Source organism: Epinephelus lanceolatus, chromosome 18 (genome assembly GCF_041903045.1).
Source record: "Epinephelus lanceolatus isolate andai-2023 chromosome 18, ASM4190304v1, whole genome shotgun sequence".
Classification (NCBI taxonomy): domain Eukaryota; kingdom Metazoa; phylum Chordata; class Actinopteri; order Perciformes; family Serranidae; genus Epinephelus; species Epinephelus lanceolatus.
The window spans coordinates 32,316,656-32,339,327 of NC_135751.1; the positions used below are offsets into that span (position 1 = coordinate 32,316,656).

At 40.6% G+C, this 22,672-nt stretch overlaps 1 protein-coding gene and 1 long non-coding RNA gene across 2 annotated transcripts in view; one reads left to right on the top strand and one right to left on the bottom strand.

Moving 5' to 3' along the window:
* Positions 1 to 22,672, bottom strand: part of grapa (GRB2 related adaptor protein a) — a 48,477-nt gene that overhangs the window by 5,439 nt on the left and 20,366 nt on the right. The window contains exon 4 of the mRNA XM_033644750.2: positions 13,495 to 13,663. Within this exon, the coding sequence (XP_033500641.1) occupies positions 13,495 to 13,663 (169 nt within the window). The remainder of the gene's footprint in view (positions 1 to 13,494; positions 13,664 to 22,672) is intronic.
* On the top strand, positions 1,041 to 8,357 carry LOC144458697 (uncharacterized). The gene is made up of 2 exons (XR_013488086.1): positions 1,041 to 1,343; positions 8,262 to 8,357. It is a non-coding gene; the product is annotated as an uncharacterized LOC144458697 (long non-coding RNA).

The window sequence follows — 22,672 nt, forward strand, 5'->3', positions numbered from 1 at the left end:
ACTGCCTAGTGTGAAGTGAAGATGAAATGGTGCGCTGGTAACTGAAGAAGTGGGTATACTATTAATATTTTAGAGAGCATAACACAACAAGGTTGCAAAGACAGAGAGGGGAGTTACGGAAGAACTTGGCGGGAATTTAGGTATCAGGCGAGAAAAGGTCCGCATCTTTGCAAATGAAGTTCTCCTGTTATCTCTCTGGCATCGTAATTTGTGTGAAGACGACTGTGTTGTTGGGGTTTGTAGAGACACGCAGAGTGAGAGACATTCAGTGGGCGTTAGAGCTTTGTTGATGCCGAAGGCCAAGACGAAGCCCTGCAGATACGAAGACCAGCTGACCATGATTTTTATGTAAAATGACACACAGTTTGGATCCGAGCTAAATGTGATGTTTCGAATGTGTTTTTAATCTGCGGACCCACCTACAGGGACACTTGAATGTCAGATGACGGTGATGTGCTAAAAATCCTGGAAGCTAATGAAGAGAAAGGTAGGATGGAGTTTGTGTAATCTTGTCTCTGTCTTCTTTGTTCTGCTGCCAGACTGAAGAAAAAAGGCTGTAGCAACACATTCAGGAGGAATTTAAAGCATAAATTATTTCATAAAAGTCCAAAATAAAGTCTAAGTAAGTAGCACAGGATGTAGATTTAAAGCCACAAACCAATAGGTTGTGACAGAAATACTCCATGTCTAATCGTGTTGCTAAAACAGACGACAGAGAACGTACAGTTTACCCCTTAAAACTCTCATTAAAACGGCTGCAGAGTAAACAAGGCTACATATATAAAGGTATGACTAAGCTGCCGTGATCTGATGTGGAATGACAGACTTTTTCTGAGGCTACACAGCCATGTAGGTAAACACGGCACCTTTAGCACGCCACCCTCAACTATGGGGCATGTTTTGATGCAGATACATGCTAGCTCACGGCCATGGCAGAGCAACATGGTGACCTACAGCACAAGAAAAGTCACAGCCAGCGCGCTAATGTTGGAATGATACAAGTCTACTGTACATATGTGTGTGTAACCAGGAACAAGTAACTGAGTAAAGCAACGATTAATGTTTTTCCCAGATCCTGGGTTTGTTGACTGGCCAATACAGAATGCAATGACTGAATGATTTATTATTGTGTAATACAAACAGTTACAGGCATGGGCTTACAAGACACCAGAAAATCAAACAAGGACCAGAATCCAGCCTACATATTTTCAAACATGGAGCAAAAAAAAGAAAATGGAGCTAAGCGACAGACAACCATTGACGATCACATTCACACCTGCATGTCTTTGGACTGTGGGAGGAAGCTGGAGTACCCAGAGAAAACCCTGACACTGGGAAATCATGTAAACTCCACACACACACACACACACACACACCCTGGGATCTTCCTATTCTGGAGAGCCACAGTACTCACACAAGGCAGGGAAAAAAGTTAGGCCAGTTTATCGAAAATACGAAAAAGAAAAACAAAACAACAGACCAAGTCCTTCCAAAAATACATCTTGTATGGTCCTCTACTGACTCAAATCTTCCCAAATGGACATGTTTCAAGAGGAATATGATCCGAAATCAGAGAGAAATCAACAACATCAGAAACCAAGATTACATGCTATCCTGATGTTAGCACGTAGCTACATGTAGCAGAGTATGTACTTTGAATACTTGCAGTATAGTTTGTCTCAAACAGTTGGAAAAAAAACATGGAAACAGGGCATTCAAAACAGTCTGAAGCCTCAGGTTTTTGCTCACAGGGAGTAATTTTACATATGTTTACCATATTATTTAAAACCAATATGAATATTATATTTTATTATTATAAATATAACACCAACAAAAAAAGGCAAATTATAATAGGTCCCCTTTTATGTTGAGTGTTATTGTTGTAATGGGGCATTAACAGCCTAAAGATGAGATAAAGGCCTGTGAGTACACTATCACTCTGGATAAATCTCTACAACAGCTGTGAGGATGTGGGCGGGGGTTGTTAAGTGAGGACCATTTGTTAACCAGGAATTTCAAAATATGATGAAGAGACACCAGTGACTGTTTATACCTGTTTATTCATTGAGAAAGCAGGGCAAATTGACTAACTTGGCACACCATCACATTAAAATGTAATGGAGAGAATAAATGGAGTATGAAATAGCAATGAAATTAACAAGCATAAACATTCTGTTATGGTCCTAAATAAAAATAATTTTATAACGGCAATAAATGGCTATAAAACGGAGAGGATTGCAGCATCTGTCTGAATTATCCAGTACTCATACTTCTTAGAAGTGTTAGAAGTCTAACTTTGGTTTAGTTTATCAGAAGTCATGGCAGACACATAGATCCAGTGAAGATGGAAGATGATTTGGATGAATTATAGAGGCATTTTGAGCAATTATTGTTGGTATGCGACTATAACTGTATGCAGAGATTATTGCACCAGGTCTTCAGTCCTAACCCATTTGGTTATAGTCAGAAAAAGATCATGTTTTGGCCTTTATGGGTCACAACCACGGCAGGAAATACAGCTATGACTTGGTAAAAACAACCCCTTTATTGGACCACTATCCCAGCAGGAAAGGCAGTGATGACTGTAAAATATCAACTGCTTTTCGCGCCACTATCTCGACAGAAAATGCAGCAATGACTTTGTAGAAATCAACCACTTTTAAAGCCTAAAAAGCAGCTGGAAACACAGTGACAGGGCGCTACAAAACACAAGTTTTGCGCCAAAAAACTACTGAAAACAGGGATGACTCACTAAATCACAAACTGTTTAGTTGTATGTTTGTCTCAAACAGTGGTCTGCAGCTTGGCAGGCATCTCACCAAGGTAGGGCTGCCTCCTAATAGTCGACCAAACGTTAGTCTATCAAGGTGATATGTAAACTCATCTTCATTGGTCGACTTTAAACATGACATATAGGGGTTTGCAGAAACGTACAATGCCAACATTTTCTTCTTGTGACTGAGCTGTAAGTCGAGAACAGAAGATTAATGTGTGTGGTGCACCAGTAGAAACTGTTTTACTGTACAAATATAGGAAAGTAGAATTCTCAGGAAGCCAAAATGCTCAGAAGGAGCTGGTGTTGTTTCCACGTGTTAGCTGCTCACATTAAAGAGATTTAGATTGTGAGAGTATTTAGGTCATACAGTTTTTTATCCTCCCATGGGATGGCTGCCGTTACCTCCCGTTTAACTACCATCATAACGGCCTAAAGCTAAATTCTCAACTCGCACCTGCTCCAGCTGCGTTTGTTCAGAGGACTGTGCAACTTCCCCGGTGATTTAGAGCAGGCGTGAAAATGTTTAGGTGTGAGGCAGGAAGTTACTAAACAAGAACTAAATTTGCGTGAAGCTTCTCGGTGAGACAAAAACCTATTTTTAGGATCAAAACCTGTCAGAGTCTCCTGCTCCACCAGGTGAGATACTGCAGCAGTCTGGCTGCTCAGCAAACCGCCTCTGCACAAATGGAGATTATGAGAAAAACAAGACCCCTGTTTTATAGCAAGAACCTCATGTGAGCTATAAAATCAGACTTTTAGCAAAATTATTCAGTGGAACGGCCAAATCCTCCTGACTTTAACACTATACTTTATTCCATTACACTTATACAACAGCAAGTATATGAAGAGATGGATAAGAAGAGCTCCCTGAATCGTAAGGACCAGATTTATTGAAGTAAAGCTCACACATCACAGAGATCAATAAATGTGGATCAGCTTCCAAAGAAGATACGATTCAGACGAGCTCAACACATTTCAAGCAATCAGATTTTCTTCAAGCTCGTGCTGATGATATGGGCATAAAAATACTGAACTATATTGATATTTTGGCACGTATTTTATTCTTTTTTTTAAATCATTAACCTCTTAATCAATGCATCAATTCCACTAGGAGCCCGTTCTTAAAGGTTTTCTTGTGTAAAGACATTTTACTGCAGTCATTTGGCTCCAATATTTCGAGTCAGAATACAAATAAGACAGGGGAAAAGTGAAAGACATGCAATGTGCTGCCTTGCCAGAGTGCCAATACCTGTTTGAAATGTTTTAAATACATTGTTGTTAATGCCACAAACACGGACGGATGTATACATGCGAGTTTGTGTCTAATTTCCTCCTTAAGTTTTGTTCTATTGCCAGCACTGACTCACCTCAAAAATACCACAAAGCAGCACCTACACGCTGACACCTTTAGATGCATCTGCATGCAGCCCAGTGAGCCGATAGTGAAGTGCAAGGTTTTAATTCTCTAACAAAAAGTAAAGTCAATCCAAAGAACTGGTTACAAACAGACCCAATCTGCAGTGTTGTGCACTAAAACAGGTGGCAGCAAAATGTGGAAGCTGTGCTCATCTGTTTTAGAGCTGCTCTGGGCTGAATGAGGGTGTTAAAATGCTGCTACAGCCATTAAAATGGCCACACACGTTTAAGAGAAGACAAACACCCCGAGCAACTTGGGAATTTTTTTTTTCATTTGTAAATGCAGCTCTGCTTTTAGACTGGATTTCAAGTATTTTTCGATCCGTTCCTATGTGGAAAATGGACAGACCTTTATACTTACTCACATTAATACACTTTAAGTCTATACACATAATTTCTGTGAATACAAAACAGATACAACTGGAGGAGAGAAGAAGTGGTAATTGTGTTACACTTGACTGTAGAGGTCATGTGGGGTTTTGACATTTCTTATTAATCTTGTTTACTACGAGCGCGACGGGTTAGTCACCACATGTTATGGGATGCAGTTCTTATGAGTAGGGTTGGGTCCCGAGAACCGGTTCCAAATTAGAACCGGTTCCGAATTTTCCGTTCCACCTGAATCATTAAGAAATTTTAATTTCGGTTCTGCTTTTCGATTCCTAAAAGTTGTCCCTCGCCGCACACACTCGTTTCTGTTAAAAACGCATGTGCAGCTGCGTCTACCTCCAGCTTCTCGCGGCACGCCGTTCTGTTTGGACTGCACACGGATATTTTCTTTGTTGATAACAAGATACGAACCTGTATAACGTAAGTTGTTCGCCATCATGGAGTGCAGCAGGCGCTCTAAAGTGTGGCTTCATTTTGTCAAAACGGATGACTGTTCGGCAGAGTGCAACACTTGTGACAAACGTATTTTGTGCAATGGAGGATGCACCACGAATATGGCAAAACATCTTCGCCAGCAGCACAGTATACAAATAAAAGAATGTACCGTGTTTGACATGCTGTGCCGGCCTCCCTCCTCCTCACAAGCCTCGTCCTCCTCCGTCAGCCCGGCAGCCAACAGCCAGCACCTCCTCGCCGGAGCCCTCGCAGTCGGGTAAGTTCAGTGAACTTTTATTGAAGATTTAAATAACGTTTGTTTAGTTTCTAAATTTAATAAGCAACCGCATCAAATGTGTTTTTGTAGATGAAAGCTCGCAGTCGCAGACTTTACGGCCTAACGTTACTGCTCAAGCTAACAAGCTGGTCCCACAACGTGAAACTCCCTTCACCTTAGCGGCTGGAAAGTTAACCGACACTGAACAGGTGAAATGTCATTCATGCACAAACACTGTCTCTCCTCAGTCATTACAATGTTTTATCTAAATGCCAAATGTTGTCTGTAGTTAACAGTGCATGATTGTGGAGGAGATGGTGAGAGGAGCCAGGGCGACAAGGAAGGAGTGGAGAGTGAGGAAGAGGAGCATGTAAGCATATGATAGCAGAAATTATATTTGATAGATTCTGAATCTTAATTATTATATATGGATGCTTGAACTTTTTTGTGATAAGCTTGTTTGTTATTTGTTTTGCAGCCACCTCCCCGCAAAACTGTGAGGATGACTCCACTGGAGGAGCTTTTTGCTGACGAAGATGCTGTAAAGATGACATCACTGCAGACCTCCACATCCATCCAGGACAGAGTTGAGAAGGAGTTGTAGATGTACAAGGATATGCCACCCATGGTTACATCTGATGACCCTGCTGCTTGGTGGTGGAACATGCGAACGACGTATCCTTGTTTGTCAGACATGGCCTTTTCATTTTTATGTGTACAGGCCTCCTCTACACCAAGTGAACGAGTTTTCTCCACTGCGGGAAACACAATCTGTGCTGAACGTTCACGTATACTGCCTGAGAAGGCTTGAGATATGCTTATTTTTCTGAACAAAAACTGTTAATGTGGGGAGTTTTTATACCTGCTTGTTCCATGCAGGCCTCCTTTACACCGGGTGAATAAGTTTTCTTTAATGCGGGAAACATAATCTGCTGGACGTTCACATATACTGCCTGAGAAGGCTTGAGATATGCTTATTTTCTTGAACTGTTTCTGTTCTGTTTTTTTATACCTGCTAGTTCCCTGCAGAATGTGAATGACTGACTGAATGTGAGTCAATTTGTGGAAAGGTGTATTTAAAAAAAAAAAAAAAATTGTGTGAAATAAGCATTTGACATTTTATGACCCCGCCCCTCAAAGAATCGGAATTGAGAATCATTAGGAACCGGAATCGGAAAGCAGAATCGGAATCGGAATCAGAATCGCTAAAATTCAAACGATACCCAACCCTACTTACGAGTAATGGGACCTTATTGTAACCTGTCACATCTTGTTAATCCTTTGACTTGAGGACACTAGGAAGCATAGTGCAGTACGCTAGGGCTGCCCCTTGAGATTTGAATCGTCAGTTGAAGACTACTCAGTTGACTGAGATTGCCTCAAGTCGAGCAGTTGTCTTTTTTTTTGTTTTTTTGCTCGTCAGTGTTTTGTGCAGTGTACTTCAGGGTACTGGCTTTTGCGCTCTTGACTTTCATCGCTCTGGCTTATTACTGTTTATATGAACCGATCACAGTCGTCTTGCACGGTACTAAGCCCAGGATACAACAATGGTGCTTTTGGGAAATAGTGTCGAAGGAAACTTGTTTTGGTGGAACGTTTGCACCTGCCTCTCAAAGGAAAACAAAATAACATTTACAGTCCTTCAACTTTTAGTGATAAAAAATACAGAATCTGATAATGGGTGACCCAGAGGTTAAGCCTACAGTGAGATGAAGCCTACATCTGTTATGTCAGTCTACTTTATTGCCAGATGACTCAACCTAAATCCAGAAAGAGTCATGTCAGTCTGTCCCTGGAAAAACAATCTGATGCATAGTAATTTGTAGGGCGTCCCAAGACTAAGAATTTTCCTCGTCAACCAATAGATGTCATTTAGGGCCATTAGTCGACAAGTCACCTGCGTGTTTACGATATTAATTTAATTATTTTGGGCGAAAAACAATGGTTTGAGTTGAAGGCGTGAGAAAGAATAGTATCAGTAACATTGTTAACACTGTGCTACATTACAGAGAAATACAAAACCGTACTAATGAAGCTTCATTAATATAGGCCTATATTTTATCTACAAGTGCACGTCACACACTGAGCGAGCCGCCTGTTAATGACGCTGTGGGCTAATGGGCATGTAGCTACTTCCATGTTTCAGATGATACGTCATGTTTGTAGTCGACCAATGAAGATGAGTTTACATATCACCTTGGGTTCATCCTTCACCTTCTCAAAATGATCCCACACTTTGGATTTCCTGCCCGACATGTTATTAACTAGCCTGTGGAATAACCGCAGGTACCAGCTCTGGAAATTAACCCGACTCCTGTCTGACTGCTGAGCGTGGCCACTTCCTGTGTCTGTCCTTTCAAATTAAATTCCCACATGGTCCAGTCATATAGGTTTGGATTTATTTTGACAAGGCGCAGCTCCGAGTAGAGTTTCACGTTTGTTTGTTTTCTGCAACTAAGCGACCAATGAAATCTTGCCAATAAATGACCTTTTTGGTTGACTAAGGTTTGGTTCGACTGTTAGAGGGCAGCCCTAGTAATTTGTGTGTTTAACCTTTTTGTTTAGCATTCGTGACTGTGTATTCACAAGCCTGCACCACAATTAGTACGAGTCATCCTAGCAATCCATGTAATAGTTTGTTCAGGTATTTCACTCAAAACCACAAATGTCAACCTTGTGCTGTCGCTAAAGAAACATCAGAGAATCATCAGATATTTTAGGGTTCTTCCTCTAAGGACCATGAACGTCTGCACAAGATTTAATAACAAGCCATCAAGTAGTTGTTGAGACCTTTCAGTTTGGACCGAAGTGGTGGACCAACAGACCGACTAACCAACATTGCCATCCAAACAGCCATGCCGTAGTCAAACCCTTCCTTTTGTAAAACCTCACATCACTTCACATAAGTCTGCTCTCAGTGATCGACACTGCAGTTCAGCTCCCTAATGAACAACTGTCTATTCTCAGGTGCCAGCCTTGATGTGATGAGTATTAGCACATGGCTTGTGTTACAGCGATACGAACATGCTGCCACGTCAGGATCGCTGTGGATCACATCCCTCTGCAAGCAAGCGGGTTCGCCCGCGGGCACGGCTCGCCTGCCACTCCCAGGAATACTTAACATGCAACGTGATCCTGTCTGCATAATGACTTCACAATAAGCAACAACAACAGCTTCTCCCATGGTGACACCATCATGGGAACTACCTGTCATTTCGTTTCTCTCTCACTAAACTACATTAAAACAATAAAGGAGACAAAGGGTGTGTACAGACTGTAAAGGCCCTTTGAGACAAATTTAAATGACTTAAATAGCTTATAAATGGTGCAGATGAAAGTGAAAACCTCGACCAGGCTCATGATGTGTCTGAGTTACAAAGGGAAAGTGGACTAAACCCAAGAAACTAAAGAAATGTTCTGTCCAAACTTGACATATGGAAACTTAATCATGACTTCAGTAAATAATTGCCTTTTAAATCAGTTCTCTGTCTCACTCCCTTTGGCTCGCTGCCTAAGATGACTGATTTGGTTCGGCTCCAAGCTGACGGCAGCCCTGTGATCTTTCATCATGAGCTGCACCTCTATGTCAAACACTGCTGCCACAGTCACAGCTCCAGAAATTTCACCAACATATGGACTGCCCCCATAGCTGTCAAAAGACAAAACTGGTTATGCCTGGCAGTCACAGCGAAATGAATTACGAGCACCTGGGCTGCTTGGTACATCTGTAAAAACACTGATTTGACAACAAATGCTGCTTCACTGTGTTGTATAACCTCATCGGATACTTAACTTAATCTCTGGCGGTTTAAAGAGACAAGGGAAAAGGAGGAGACTGATGACAAGAAGAACAGATGTGTTTTAAATGGTTTAGGGAGGAGATTAAAATTGACGTTACAAAATAAACTGCTACGTAACTGCTGTGGGTTAAGGTGGATTTCTTAGAAGAGACTGCCAACATACTGATCTGTTGTGTAAACAATATGAGGCAAGAAAAACTAATTTTAGTAAATTCAAAACCGCAACACCCTCAAGACTGTTTCCTCAAATTAAAAATAGCAGAATATTTTAGGAGGCAGGGGATAGCAGAATTAATTTTTACAGTTTGCAAGGAAAGAAATCTCTGATATTGAGCAACATTTTTAAAATCATTAATCATTAATAAAGTGCCATTTTTTAAACTGTCTATTGATAAAATATTAATTTTATTAAATTGGCTATTGATAAAATATTTGTGCTTTTTGCTTTGTCTGCTTTGGTTTAAAAGCTTTAAAAATCCAAGGTGGCGACAGCTGAAAAACTGAACCTCAGGCTTTAACATTGTTTACAGCCAGGTAGAAAAAACTGTTTTGGTCTCTGTAGCTAATTTCCTCCTTGACTTGCTGATTTGCATATTTGTAGAAGTATTTTTAGGGTTTGATGTAACTCATTTATTCTTGATCTTGATCAATGTGATCAATAATAATCTCTGATAAACATTACAAGTAGCCTACTAAGAGGAAACAACCTTTTTGTAATTATTCCAAGGTAACAAAATAAAATAACCTTTTGTTTTCTCAACATTTAATTATGTCAGTTTTTTTTTTAAATTATTATTTCACAGCTTGTTTTCCTGAGATGATAAAATAATTAATTTGTGATGTTGAAATGAAAACATTAAAAAATAATTGTGAAGATGGCTGTTCTCTGCTTTCGTAGTATATACACTGAAATGCGACTTATATTTATATACACAAGGGAAAAAAACAGGTGTAAGACTTTGTTTTGGTGGGCTAATTTATTAAGTTATTATTTTTATAATGATGTCACATTATTATTATTGAAATTATTGTTTTTATAATGATTTCACATCATTATTATTATTGAAATGATTATTTTTATAATGATTTCACATCATTATTACTCATAATAATAATAATAATAATAATAATAATAACATTATTATTATTATTATTATTAGTGTAATATAGCAAGAGTAGTGTATGGCAAATTGACATGGCAATGTCAATTTGCCATACACTACTCTTGCTATATTACAAGAGCACAAGAACACTAGTCCACATGAACAATGTTTCTCACCAGCCCAAGCTCTCTTAGAAGATGAGGAAAAACTCCCAATCAGCCAAACAAGGAAGAAACCTCAGCAGGGGCAATTCTAAGAGAGATCTCCCCTCCACAGATGGCTGGGTGAACCACACAACTACTCCTCTGCACGTCTGCATACAAACTTCCTGACGAACCAGTTCCTCCTCCTCCTGACCCTCGGTTCAGGAATGAAGATGTCCTCATCCTGTGGATGTTCTACCTCTTCATTCCTGACCCTCGGTTCAGGAATGAAGAGGCAGTCATCGCTCGGTTCAGAAATGAAGATGTCCTCATCCTGTGGATGTTCTACCTCTTCATTCCTGACCCTCGGTTCAGAAATGAAGTTGTCCTCATCCTGTGGATGTTCTACCTCACCTGAAGGAGTCGTATCGCCACACAGGCTCTCCGCACTCACTGCACTCTCTGCAGCAGGTGCGTCAGGCTCTGCGGTGGAGGGTACGCACTCCTTGTCATCAGTAGCGTCGGTGTTTACCTGACTTAGAGACTCTTCGAGCTGTTTATGAGCCTCCTCCAACTGACGACGTAGGTCCTTGTTTGCCTCCACAGTCTGGACCTGCTTCAGAATACATGCCTGAAGCTGGTGTTTAAGGTCCTGAATTATCTGTTTTGCGGTAGCAAGGCTGTCAGTAGTCGTTTTAAGTTTGTCCTTAGCCTCAGTCAGCTTGACCTGCAGTTTTAAATTCTCCTTTTTTAGATCTGAGTCGCAGGTGTCTATGATCTTTTTACCCTTGAGCCGAAGGAGGGACTCATAGAGGGTCGTGGCCTGTTTTTTCATTTCAGCTCGTGCATTGTTATTTTTACAATGTACAAGCCTCACATGGATGGCCCCTATCTCTCTAATGAGTTTACTCTCCAAGCCATGAATATAGGAGTTCACACAATTGTCCAGACTTCTGATGTTTGATGTTGCCATCCTTCTGTCTCTGCGTTGTGTTTCCCGTGTGTGGTTCAGTGGATAATATTCCTGTATATCCTTCCTGTCTAACTCAGCTTTCTAAATGAATTGAGTAGCCCCCTAGCTGTGCAACTCCTTGATTTTAACCTCTACTTACAAGTTTTCAGACTGCGTTGTGATGTCACAAAGGACATTTCCCCCCTTCCAATTCTGTTGCCATGGTAACAGCAAGTGCAGTGTAGAGGCAGGGATGTGTTTCTCACTTGTCACCTGGGGTAGTGGGTGTGGCTGCACGTGTGTGTGGGTGGAGTTATGTGTGTGTGTGGTGTTATGTATGTGGGCGGGGTTATGTGTGTGAGGCTGATTGATTGCCAAATCACCAATCACCTGCACCTGCCTGTGAATCTGTTTTGCTTGGTACAGAGAGAGGGTGAGGTAGGGTGCCGAAGGCCATTTTTCCATCACAGTCTAGTCCATACATAGTCCATCTGCATGTAGTATGTTTTATTGAAAGGGTTAAAATAAACACCCCCAAAACTGCAGTAATGGCTTCATGTTTCATCCTTGGACTCAGCATGTCAGACAGAGCCCTGCTTTCTCCTCTCAGTGACTAATTTGGTTCTGATAGTCACACAACATTAGGGGTGGGAATCTTTGGGCACCTCACCATTCGATAACGATTACGATTACGATTCAGGGGCTACGATTCGATTATAAAACGATTATTGATGCATCTTTAATTTATGTATATTGATGCACTTTTTCACAACACACATTTCTTTTTGTCTCACTGAATAAGCATTCAACACTTGCAATTTTTAAAAACAGTGCATTTGTAATAAGAAACAGTTGAATTCATTTCCATTATATTTTATTAAACATATAAATGGAAATGCTTGCAAACTGGAAAGTTACAACTTTGTTGTACGGAACCAAAGGTAACAACAGGTATCTTAAATCACAAGATACAATGCACAGTTAACCTAGAGTAACAAATGATTCGGTGGCGACAGACGTCCACGCATCACATGTAACTGTGTTCCTACCTGCCTTCAACAGCGAGGCCATGACTTCTGTTTTGGTTTGGTTGTAGAGTGTCGGGATGGCCGTGTCGGTGAAATAGCATCGGGATGGGATGGTGTATCTGGGCTCCAGTGTATGCAGCAGTGCTCGAAATCCTGATTTTCCACGACGGAATAAAGACGCAAATCCTTGGCACTAAATGCCGCGATGGCCTTCGTAATTCGCTTGGCCTTTTCGGATGAGGATGGCAGCTTTCTAATTGCTTCCTCGATTGTTCTCTGGTCGGTAGCGCCACTAGTTGCCGCAGCAACAACAGCCTGCCGTCTCCCTGACTCCTCCGTCAGGTGGAATCGAGTTACATGTTTGTTGTGTTGCCAAAGTATTTTATTTTATTTTAGCACGACACAGCTTACATATAACGTGGCTCTTGTCCAGTTCGCTTCTGCCGTCAACGTTGTAGAAGCCGAAGTATTTCCACACGTCTGCTTTTAAATTAGAAGGAGCTGTTCGGATCTCACGGTGAGGTGGGTGACGGTCAGCCATGTTTGTTTTCCTCTGTGCGTGTGTCGGCGTGTCCGCTCCAGGTGCCCAAAGTGTCCCAGAGATGACGCGTACCGCACTTCTTAGTTCGGCATCATTTAGAACCTTCTGTATTACTCTAATTAATCGAAATTTGGACGATTGTGAATCGATTCAGATTCGTCCACGTCCGAATCGCGATGCATCTAAGAATTGGAAATTTCCCCCACCCCTACACAACATGCAGTGTGAATGAACAAAACTGTGTTCCTCTTCCTCTTCACAATAAAAGCCAATCCGCGTATCACAAGTGGAATGCTTTTACTGTGAAACACCCACAGCAGGAAACTACTAATAAAACTATACAGAGGTGCCTAATTACAGAATGTGAGGACTCTGAATGGCCAAAAAAAAAAGCAGATCACAAAAACAGCATCAAAATGTGGTTTCATAATTAATTTATTCACAATGGAAAACCACCTGGAGATGGACCACAAATCGTACAACCACCTTTGCACATTACACGAATGCAGTCAGCAAAAGCGAAAGGCCTGGTAATAAAGTATTTAGGACAGTCGAAATGCCAGAAGGAAGAAAGGAAGGAAAGAAAGAAAGAAAGACACAAACGAACAAACAAACGAGGGGTTGCATGCTCACCCTGGCGAAGTGCTCGGGGTCTCTCAGAAAGACAGTCCTCTCCTTAGCGATGCTGTTGCTATGGTAGAACTCCACCAGCTCATTCAGAGAGGAGAAGAGCTCGTCCCACACGTAGTACTGACAGCAGCGATCCTGCAGCACCTTGAAATGCTGAACATGGTCCCCATAACTGCAAAACAAACAGAGAGAAGTTTAAAATACTCTCTCATATTAAAGGAACATTAGTCTTGGTCTGGCGTGGCCCGATGATTAACACCAATCAGATGTTGTTCATGTCCAAAGTCCATCCTGGGGACCAATTTTTAATGGCCTACAGCTTGTCTTTTAAAATATTCTATATTTCATACCTGCTGGGTTAATCAAGCAAGATCATTTTATATGTTTTCCATTCACGTTACAATAGCAGGACTATCGTATAGTTTGTAGGAACTATCCAGGTGAGAGTCTTGTGTTTTCATAAACAGACAAGCAAACAGATGTTTACCTAAAAACAGACATTTGCTGCTCGGCAGCAGACATGGTCACAGCAAACAAGTGTAAAGTGTAAAATCAACAGTGAAGGTTGAATATTTTTGTGCGGAAAGATGAAACAGTTGTGTTTGTCTCATTTGTAGGTGTTTTTTTTTTTTTTTCCTTTTTGAACCCATATGATGCGAGAAGCAGGTTGCCCCTGGGTATTTTCACATTGTCTAATCTGGCCCTCATGCAAAAAAAAAAGTTTGGATGCCCCCGCTTTACTCACTGGTCCCTCACAATAACTGTTTAGAGACTTGTGTAGTATCTCAAACTACTGGTCATGTGCTAAGTTTTTCCATGAGATTGTCACAAACGGCTTTAATCATTTTTAACATGTAGATCTGAGCATGTAAAAAGAAATATAATTCTGCCACTGCATCACCCATTTAGTCTCAAAATTAATTTAACATAAGGGTTAGTAGTTGAGGAGAAACTCTCCAGGATAGTTGCCATGTTTCTCAGATTGATAAAAACTGTGCATGTAGTGTAAAGATGCATGAAGATATATATGTGTCTTGAGCATGTTGTTGCAACCACGGTTATTACACTTAACTAAAAATAAAATGAAAATAAACCTAGCTTTGGAAAAAAAAACAGTTTAGTTAAGTGACATATAAATAAAAACTAGACTTTAGGGGAAAAACAAAGACTAACTGAAAGGATATTGTCTATATATATATATATATATATATATATATATACAGGAAATATCCTTAGTTCTAATCTTTGTCAATGTGGTCAAATTTGTCAACACAACAAGCATGTGGAGGCATTTGTGTATATGTTTACTGAGACTGGGATGTCTACAACACCAATAGTCGGTTTACTTCACAAAATGTTGTTTGTATCATAATATCTATTCTGAGCTTCTTAAATCTTGCTCCTGACAATGCTCACCATATTACAATAATAATTTAAATAATAATATAAAATAATAAAAATAATATAAATACTGAAACTAAAAATTAAAATGAAATGAGCAAACCTGTTTTGAAAACTACGGAAGCGTATTGCATTCACTTGACAAATAAAAAAAGCCCTGTTTTTCTGAGTAATTTTTTTCTGTTTTTCGGAGTAAATTTTTTTGTTGTTTTTTTTTGTGTAATTTTTTCTGTTTTTCTGTTTTTTGGTGTAATTTTTTCCCTGTTTTTCGTGGTAATATTTTCTGTTTTTCTGAGTGATTTTTTCCCTGTTTCCCTGTAATTTTTTTTCCTGAACGAGGAGACGAGATACTTCAAAATCTTGCGAGAAGCTCCCACCTGGCACCTTCAAGTGACCCCTGCATCCATGGTGACTCCTGCTCATGGATGTATTTTGCATCCGTGCTCCTGCTTCTAGACAATTTCAATAAGGGTAAGAAATAAAAATAGTAACTAATAAAAAAAGTACAAAACTAATACCAAAAATGGTTGAAAGATATCTTGTTAAAATGAAAATTACAACCATACATTCAAATCAAGCACAACAATGGCACTGAAAATCATGTTATAGCTAATCAAGGAGTCAGAGGTTGGTAGTTGCACAGTTGAGGACAGGAATCTTTCCTGCAGCTCTGAGGTTGGCAGATTTAAAAACATCCAGGACGACAACAGGTTGTGTCAGTTATGCCAGTGGCTCTCTAATGGTGGCATCACGTGGATTGCTGTGATGCCAATCCAGGTGTGCCATGGGATTTTGTGATAACTGCACATAATTACTACAATATTCACACCAAAAGTGTGTGACACATCAAAAGCCCTGATTGGCAGCCAGTGTGAGGGATGATAACAATTTAAAGGAGAAAGCCACGACCTACCACCGAAACAGAAGAGAAACCTGTTTTATTTTTTCTTATTTGTATTGTCTTATGTCGTGATGAGAGTGATAACACATGTGATAGAAGCTATTGTGCATAGATATAAATACAGGTGTGCCTTGAGGTTTTGGCTTGCCCTTTGGTGTGCTGCGGGCACAAAAGGTTTGAAACCGCTGAATTATGCAAATTCAGAGACGCTGAGAACTAATTTGTTGACTTAAGAGTAACTAATTAAATGTTTGTTCAAAACCCGGATATGTTTTAGCGTGCTGACAGGAACAGAATGTAGTGGTTGTTCAATCTTATTGTTCATAAATTGGATATCTTTGTAGGTTTATTGATGTTGCTGCTCTGGTCTCTGGTCTTATATCTCTGATGGTGTTTTGTAAGCCTGTTTGGGTTGGGCATATTATACATGCATGACACCATAATCAAATCAAATCAGTCACAAATCAAACTATAATAACATCACAGTGTAGCAACAGTGGAGACTGATAGACAGTCGGACATAATCTGCTTGGCCCTGGGTCAGTGCTCTTTTTTTTCACACAATAAATGTGGACCAGCTTTGGGTTGATACCAGCAGTCTTGGCCTTTAGTCCTCAAAGCCGCCCCTTTAAATCCACAGCTGTCAGCTGTTGGGACTGGCATGCACTCAGCACCGTCCTGCTCATTTGTCTCCTCAAAACACACTGGCGACCACTTATTTCCTGCTTTATTTTATTTAAAATAGCTTTTTTTTCTCATGTACATCATGTCCATAGTGAAAACCTTGGCCAAAGCAGGTGATGAGACAAAATTTAGACATTGAAGATGAAGAGAAACTCAGTATAATTAGTAGTGGAGTCTTTTTTTAAGTGTGTGTGAGTAATTTTGGAATTTAAAGAGCAGGCGATGACATTTGCATGGGCCACTCTGAGAGTCAGGGGGATTCTGTGCAAAGCAGATGGAGTTAAACACAACGCCCATTTAGATGTGAATCACTTGTCACAGTATCTAATGTACTTGCAACATTTCATATTATATTTTGAGGAACACGGAGTTGAAAGAAGATAATAAAATAAAGCTGATGGCACAAACAAAAATAGCCACCGTGCTGGAGTGCATGCCTTGTTGTTATGATTAAAAGAGTTTGGCCAGTATTCATTGGCAATCATACCTGCTCCCCTATCCTGCTCTGTGGTGGTTGCTAAGTAACTTGCCAGCTTATCTTTAGAAATCTGGACACCTCACCATGATCATACGGTTACATAACTGCATGCAATATGCAGCGGAAGTCGATGCAACTCCCCCATATTTCTAAACACATCACACAAGTGGGTGTGTGTGTAGGGCTTATGTTAATGATGGCTAAAATCTCATTTGGGGGAAGAGATAACAGCGATCTCATTATCATTTTCTCCATTGTTGCATCATTGGTGTGTTAAAATACAGCAGATTCCTCTCATAAATGACATGCCCCTGCTCTAGAATAAACACAATATAGCACTTGTGGTTTAACCTCACCGAACTCCTCCTCCTCTCTCTGCCTGGCGCTGCTCCAAGCCGGGAGAAAGTAAATGAGCACCAGCTTGTTTCAGACAGAATTCCTTTCTCTATTCAGATGCCGAGCTCTATGAACAAGCAGGGCTGACTCCCTGATGACTGGATGGCATTTAGCTACACCTCCACCCTGCCCTTCTTTCCCTGCCTTCTCTGTTTCACCCTCTGTGTCCTCATTTCCCTCCTCTCACCATCTCACTCCCGGAAAATGATGAGACTGTAGTGAAGTGTAAAAGACAGAGGACGCTTCATTAGTTCAAGACAAATGTTTTTTTTTAATCTTATTTTTGGATTGACACTGTACCAGCCTCTGTCGTCTTTGAACATTAACTCTGTGTGATCAGCAGTGTTGTGTGTCAGTCTTCCTCTCTGCCTTAAGGGCTTGTATTCGTCTCAGTGTTGCCATCACTCTTCTCTGTTATCTGACTTCTATCTAACTTTTCCCTTCCTATTGCAGCTCCTCTTGTTATCTGCTCCACTCTGTCTCCATCACTGCCCCATCCCTCCACACTGACTCACACACACATTTGTGATCTTCCCTATGAATGATCTCTATCAGCCCCCATCACTGTCCCCAGTTGTCTCACACTGTCTGCTGCGCCCTACTGGTCGGGCTTTGTTACTGCCACCAGCTGTGCAGATGTTGTATCTGGGCCTGTGCCCTCACCGGATAGAAAAGTGGGTGACAAAGAAAAAGGAAGGCAAATTTCGAATGTGTGCAGGTAGAGATTAAAGACAGGATGCAGACAGGGCAAGGACTTTCCCTTCAGGGTATTTACCACAATGACATGTAAAATGAAACACATCAAACACTTATGGGGAAGGGAAGGGAGCAAGTCATTACTTTAAGTTGTGCTGAAGCCTGTTCATCGCATCTACTTTACATTTCCTGCAGCTGTTATGTGTCAGTAAAAATGCCATGTTTAACATAGTGGTAGCTTTTGTTTGCTTGGGGTCAATTTTAAAGCACAAAAATCAGTTTTAAGCCAAGATTATAATCATCTGTCATCCTGACTAACACATTTTCCTGGTTATCCCATCCATTGTTTGACAAATGATTGACATTAAACAGAGGATAACACAATACAGCAGCCACACACACAAACTCTATCTGTCTCAATGCACAATGCGAGAAAGATGACTAAGAAAGTTGGTGTGTGGGAAATTGTGATGGATATGTAGCTATGGCAGTTTTAAAGTTTGCTTTGTTTGGAAGTTGGTCCAGCAACTTCACTGGCTTCCTGTTAAATATCACATCAGGCCCTTCATAATCAAGCCTCTTCCTACCTGTCTGAACTCCTTCATATCTACACACCCTCCCATACTCTTAAATCGTACTCGTACTCGTCGTCCTCCGCTTATCCGGGTCCGGGTCGCGGGGGCAGCAGCCTCAGCAAAGAAGCCCAGACAGTCCTCTCCCCAGCCACTTCTGTCAGCTCTTCCGAGGGAACCCCAAGGCGTTCCCAGGCCAGCCGGGCGATGTAATCCCTCCAGCGTGTGCCTGGGGCGGCCCCGAGGACTCCTCCCGGTTGGACATGCCCAAAACACCTCCCAAGGGAGGCATCCGGAAGGTATCCTTACTAGATGCCCGAACCACCTCAACTGGCTCCTCTCGATGCGGAGGAGCAGCGGCTCTACTCCGAGTCCCTCCCGGATGACCGAGCTCCTCACCCTATCTCTAAGGCTGAGCCCAGCCACCCTGCGGAGGAAACTCATTTCGGCCGCTTGTACTCGCGATCTCGTTCTTTCGCTCACTACCCAGAGCTCATGACCATAGGTGAGGGTTGGAACATAGATCGACCGGTAAATCGAGAGCTTCGCTTTCTGGCTAAGCTAAGGATCTCATCCCTGCTTTTTGCAGATGACGTGGTCCTCCTAGCCCCATCGAACAGTGACCTCCAGCTCTTGCTGGGATGGTTCGCAGCTGAATGTGAAGCGGCTGGGATGAGAATCAGCACCTCCAAGTCTGAGGCCATGGTCCTCAGCCGAAAAAGGGTGGATTGCCCACTCTTAAATCCTCTTCTGCAATCCAACTCACATCACATCTGCCTGCTTGACCACCATGGGTTTTAGAGCCTTCAGCCGTTTGGGAAATCTCTCCCCCATGACTTTTGCAATTTTGACTCCCTTTCTTTTTTCAAATCCCGTCTGAAAACACGCCTTTTCAAGCTGCCATTTTCAGTCTGATTTAATGGAGACACACATATGGTGACGTGCACTGATGTTGACTTTATGATGATGATATTACACCTAATATTTAGAATTATGATTTTTGTCTTGTCATTTTATTAACTTTTATTGTATTGTACATAATTGTTTGATTTTATGATCTATGGATACATTGCTGCTGCTTTTAACTGTGTCTTGTAAGGTGTCCTTAAGTGCTCTGAAAGGCGCCTAAAAATAAAATGCATTGTCATTATTTTTATCATCATTAATACATTTTTTTTTTCAAGTTGGTTCTCACATGGTGGGAGAAACTGGCAAACCAGTGTGAGTTAAAACATAAAGGAATTACACCGAAACTCTGCACACGCTACCATTAACTCAGCAATATTGTATTAGACATAAAATCAAAACTTCCTAAATACTCAAGATATAACATGTCGTAAAATCTATGAGAGCATTTGATTATATGGAAGCAAATAAGAGACATAAGTATTTAGATTTTAATCACCACTGAATACTTGATACTGCAATTTAAACCACCACTCATAGCACTGACATACTTTACTTTGAAAATCCCAGTTCACTTCTTTGAAATTAAAATAGAAAAAATTCTTGATTTGCAATTTCAAAAGCTGTATTTGAATTTCTTTTACAATGTTCACAATTTCAGAACTAAAAATTCAAGTTTCAGAATTAAACAAAAAAATTGATTGGTCAAATTCAGATCTAAAAATTAAAATTGAAAAATTCTAGTAGAACATCAGATAGTAGACGTCAGATTCTACATTAACAGCACAAACTGGGGGGAACAAGTGCCGCTGTTCTCTGTGGTAGTCATCTGTGGGTTTTTGAGATGCTTTCTTCACACGGGTCACATGACTGACAGTCTGTCTGTGACCAGCTACGTGGTTTTATCAGCCAGAAGTCATTTTGTCTTTTTTTTTTTTTTTTTTAATTTGACTCAGGACAACATCTTATGGTATGGACAAACATTATATACAATAACAGAACAATGACACAGAGTGCCTAAACTACAATCAGTGTTAGTTAAATGAAGGAAAGCCATTCTTCAAAAAAAAAAACACCTAGTTCACAAATTACTTTTGGCTTATCTGATTGTAATAAAATTAATTCAAACAAAATGGATGGTTTGAATAATACTTTTGACGATTATCATCACAGAGGTTGCAGATCCTCTGGTTTATTTACTCTAGAATTACAAATAGCCTGTCTGTACTTTAGGTTTTCATGCAACAGATGATACATTTTTGGATCTGAATTTGACAAGTTCAGTTTGAACAATGTTTTTTTTTTTTTTTTTACTATTTTATTTTATTTATTTATTGTTTAACTTTGAAATTTGAGTTTTTATTCCTCCACAGCAGCAACAGACGTGGCTGAAGGCATTTTGTTTTCCTGTTCATACGTACATCCCATTCCTGTGAACACAATATCTCAAAAAGACCTTGAGGGAATTTCCTCAAATTACTTTGGACAAACATGTGAACTAATTACAACATAGTGATCAAAGGCCAAGGTCACTGTGACCTCACACAGCATGTTTTTGGCCATAACTCAAGAATTCATACGCTAATTATGACAAAATGTAACACAGATGTGTAATAGGATCAAATTAAATGCTGACATTTTATATCCAAAAGGTCAAAGGTCAACGTCACTATGACATCATGTCATAATGTTCTACAAAAACATTTTTCTGTCCATTATTCAACAACATAACTCAGGAACAGGAGGGGAGACATTTGGTCAGATACTGAATTGGTGACACTAATCTTGTAGCTGTGCTGATTGTAGAGATGATCTGTGAAGATGTGTGTGAAACATCCACGTTTTAGAATTTGCAGCATCCGTGGCTAAGTGGCTAAATGCATCAGTGGCTGTTAAAATTCAGATATTTATGTTTCTTGTCTGCTTCCATATTATTACAGGTAATAATGGTAGTGAAGTTTGGAAGACAAAAAAAGATCTTAAATATTTCATCTTGATTTTTGCATATCAATTCCACACACAGTGTCAGCAGAGGAATAATGTACCTTGCAGCGTCGCTGTATAGCTAACCAGAAGGGCTTCAAATATTTATTAAGCAACCCTTAAACTACAACATCACATCTTCATGCTCAATTTGCCCTGCGGTGCAAAACACTACTCCAACTCTGTACCACTAGAGTGAACTAATGCACTTTGAAATTTAGGCACGGACCATGGGAAAATTAGAGAAAACAGTCAGAATAAAAACCACAAAACATTTACAAAGGTCATGTAACACCTCCCACATGTCATTATACGGTCGTATGAACAATGGGAAATTAATAAAAATGTTTTAAATACTTCATTTGCTCATATTGGGGGTTGTTTACATCATCATGATCACTGACTAGGCGTCAAAAAAAGAGGAAGGGGAAGGAGGATGAGGGAAAGCAGATGTAATGTTGCAGCTATATCAGCGTTAGGTGGTGCCATGTAGACGTTTTTATTAATTATTACCCAGAGACATCAGAGACGCACGAGCGTAACACAGACAGCATCTGTCTCAACTTGATCACGAACTCACACACACACACATATGCACACATACACACTCTCCAAGTGCCCTCTCATCCCCCTGATCCAGTGTAATTAAGGCCCACAGCGATAGAGAGATTATTTTCTTTTTCCAACTAAAAGGAAACGGGTGAGAGAGAGATTAAGGGAGAATGAGAAAGACTGAAAGAGAGAAAATGATATAGATGTAGAGATAGAATGCAGAGGGAGAGATACACGGTAGATGAGGACAGAAGTTATTTATAAAACTTTAACTCCGCGCCAGCACAATTCAAGACGCATGAAGGTCATCCGTCCATCTTTCTCTCCACTTTCTCCCCATCAATCTAGTCTCACTTCCCCGTTCTCTATCTCTGTCTCTGTCTCTCATCCTGCCAACCCCCCCTTTCTCTAATCTGCTGTTCAGTTTCTAAATCGCTGCAGATGTCTGGAATCCTTCACACGGCCGCGCTGACACCTCCAGCTGTCAATTTAACTCTGTGACTGTGAGAGTGTATCAGTAACCGATGGTGGTGTCAGGGAGTTATCAGGGTGCTCGTCAGCCCATGTGCTCGATACAAATCACTGATTACATCAGTGTTTACGCGCGTCTCT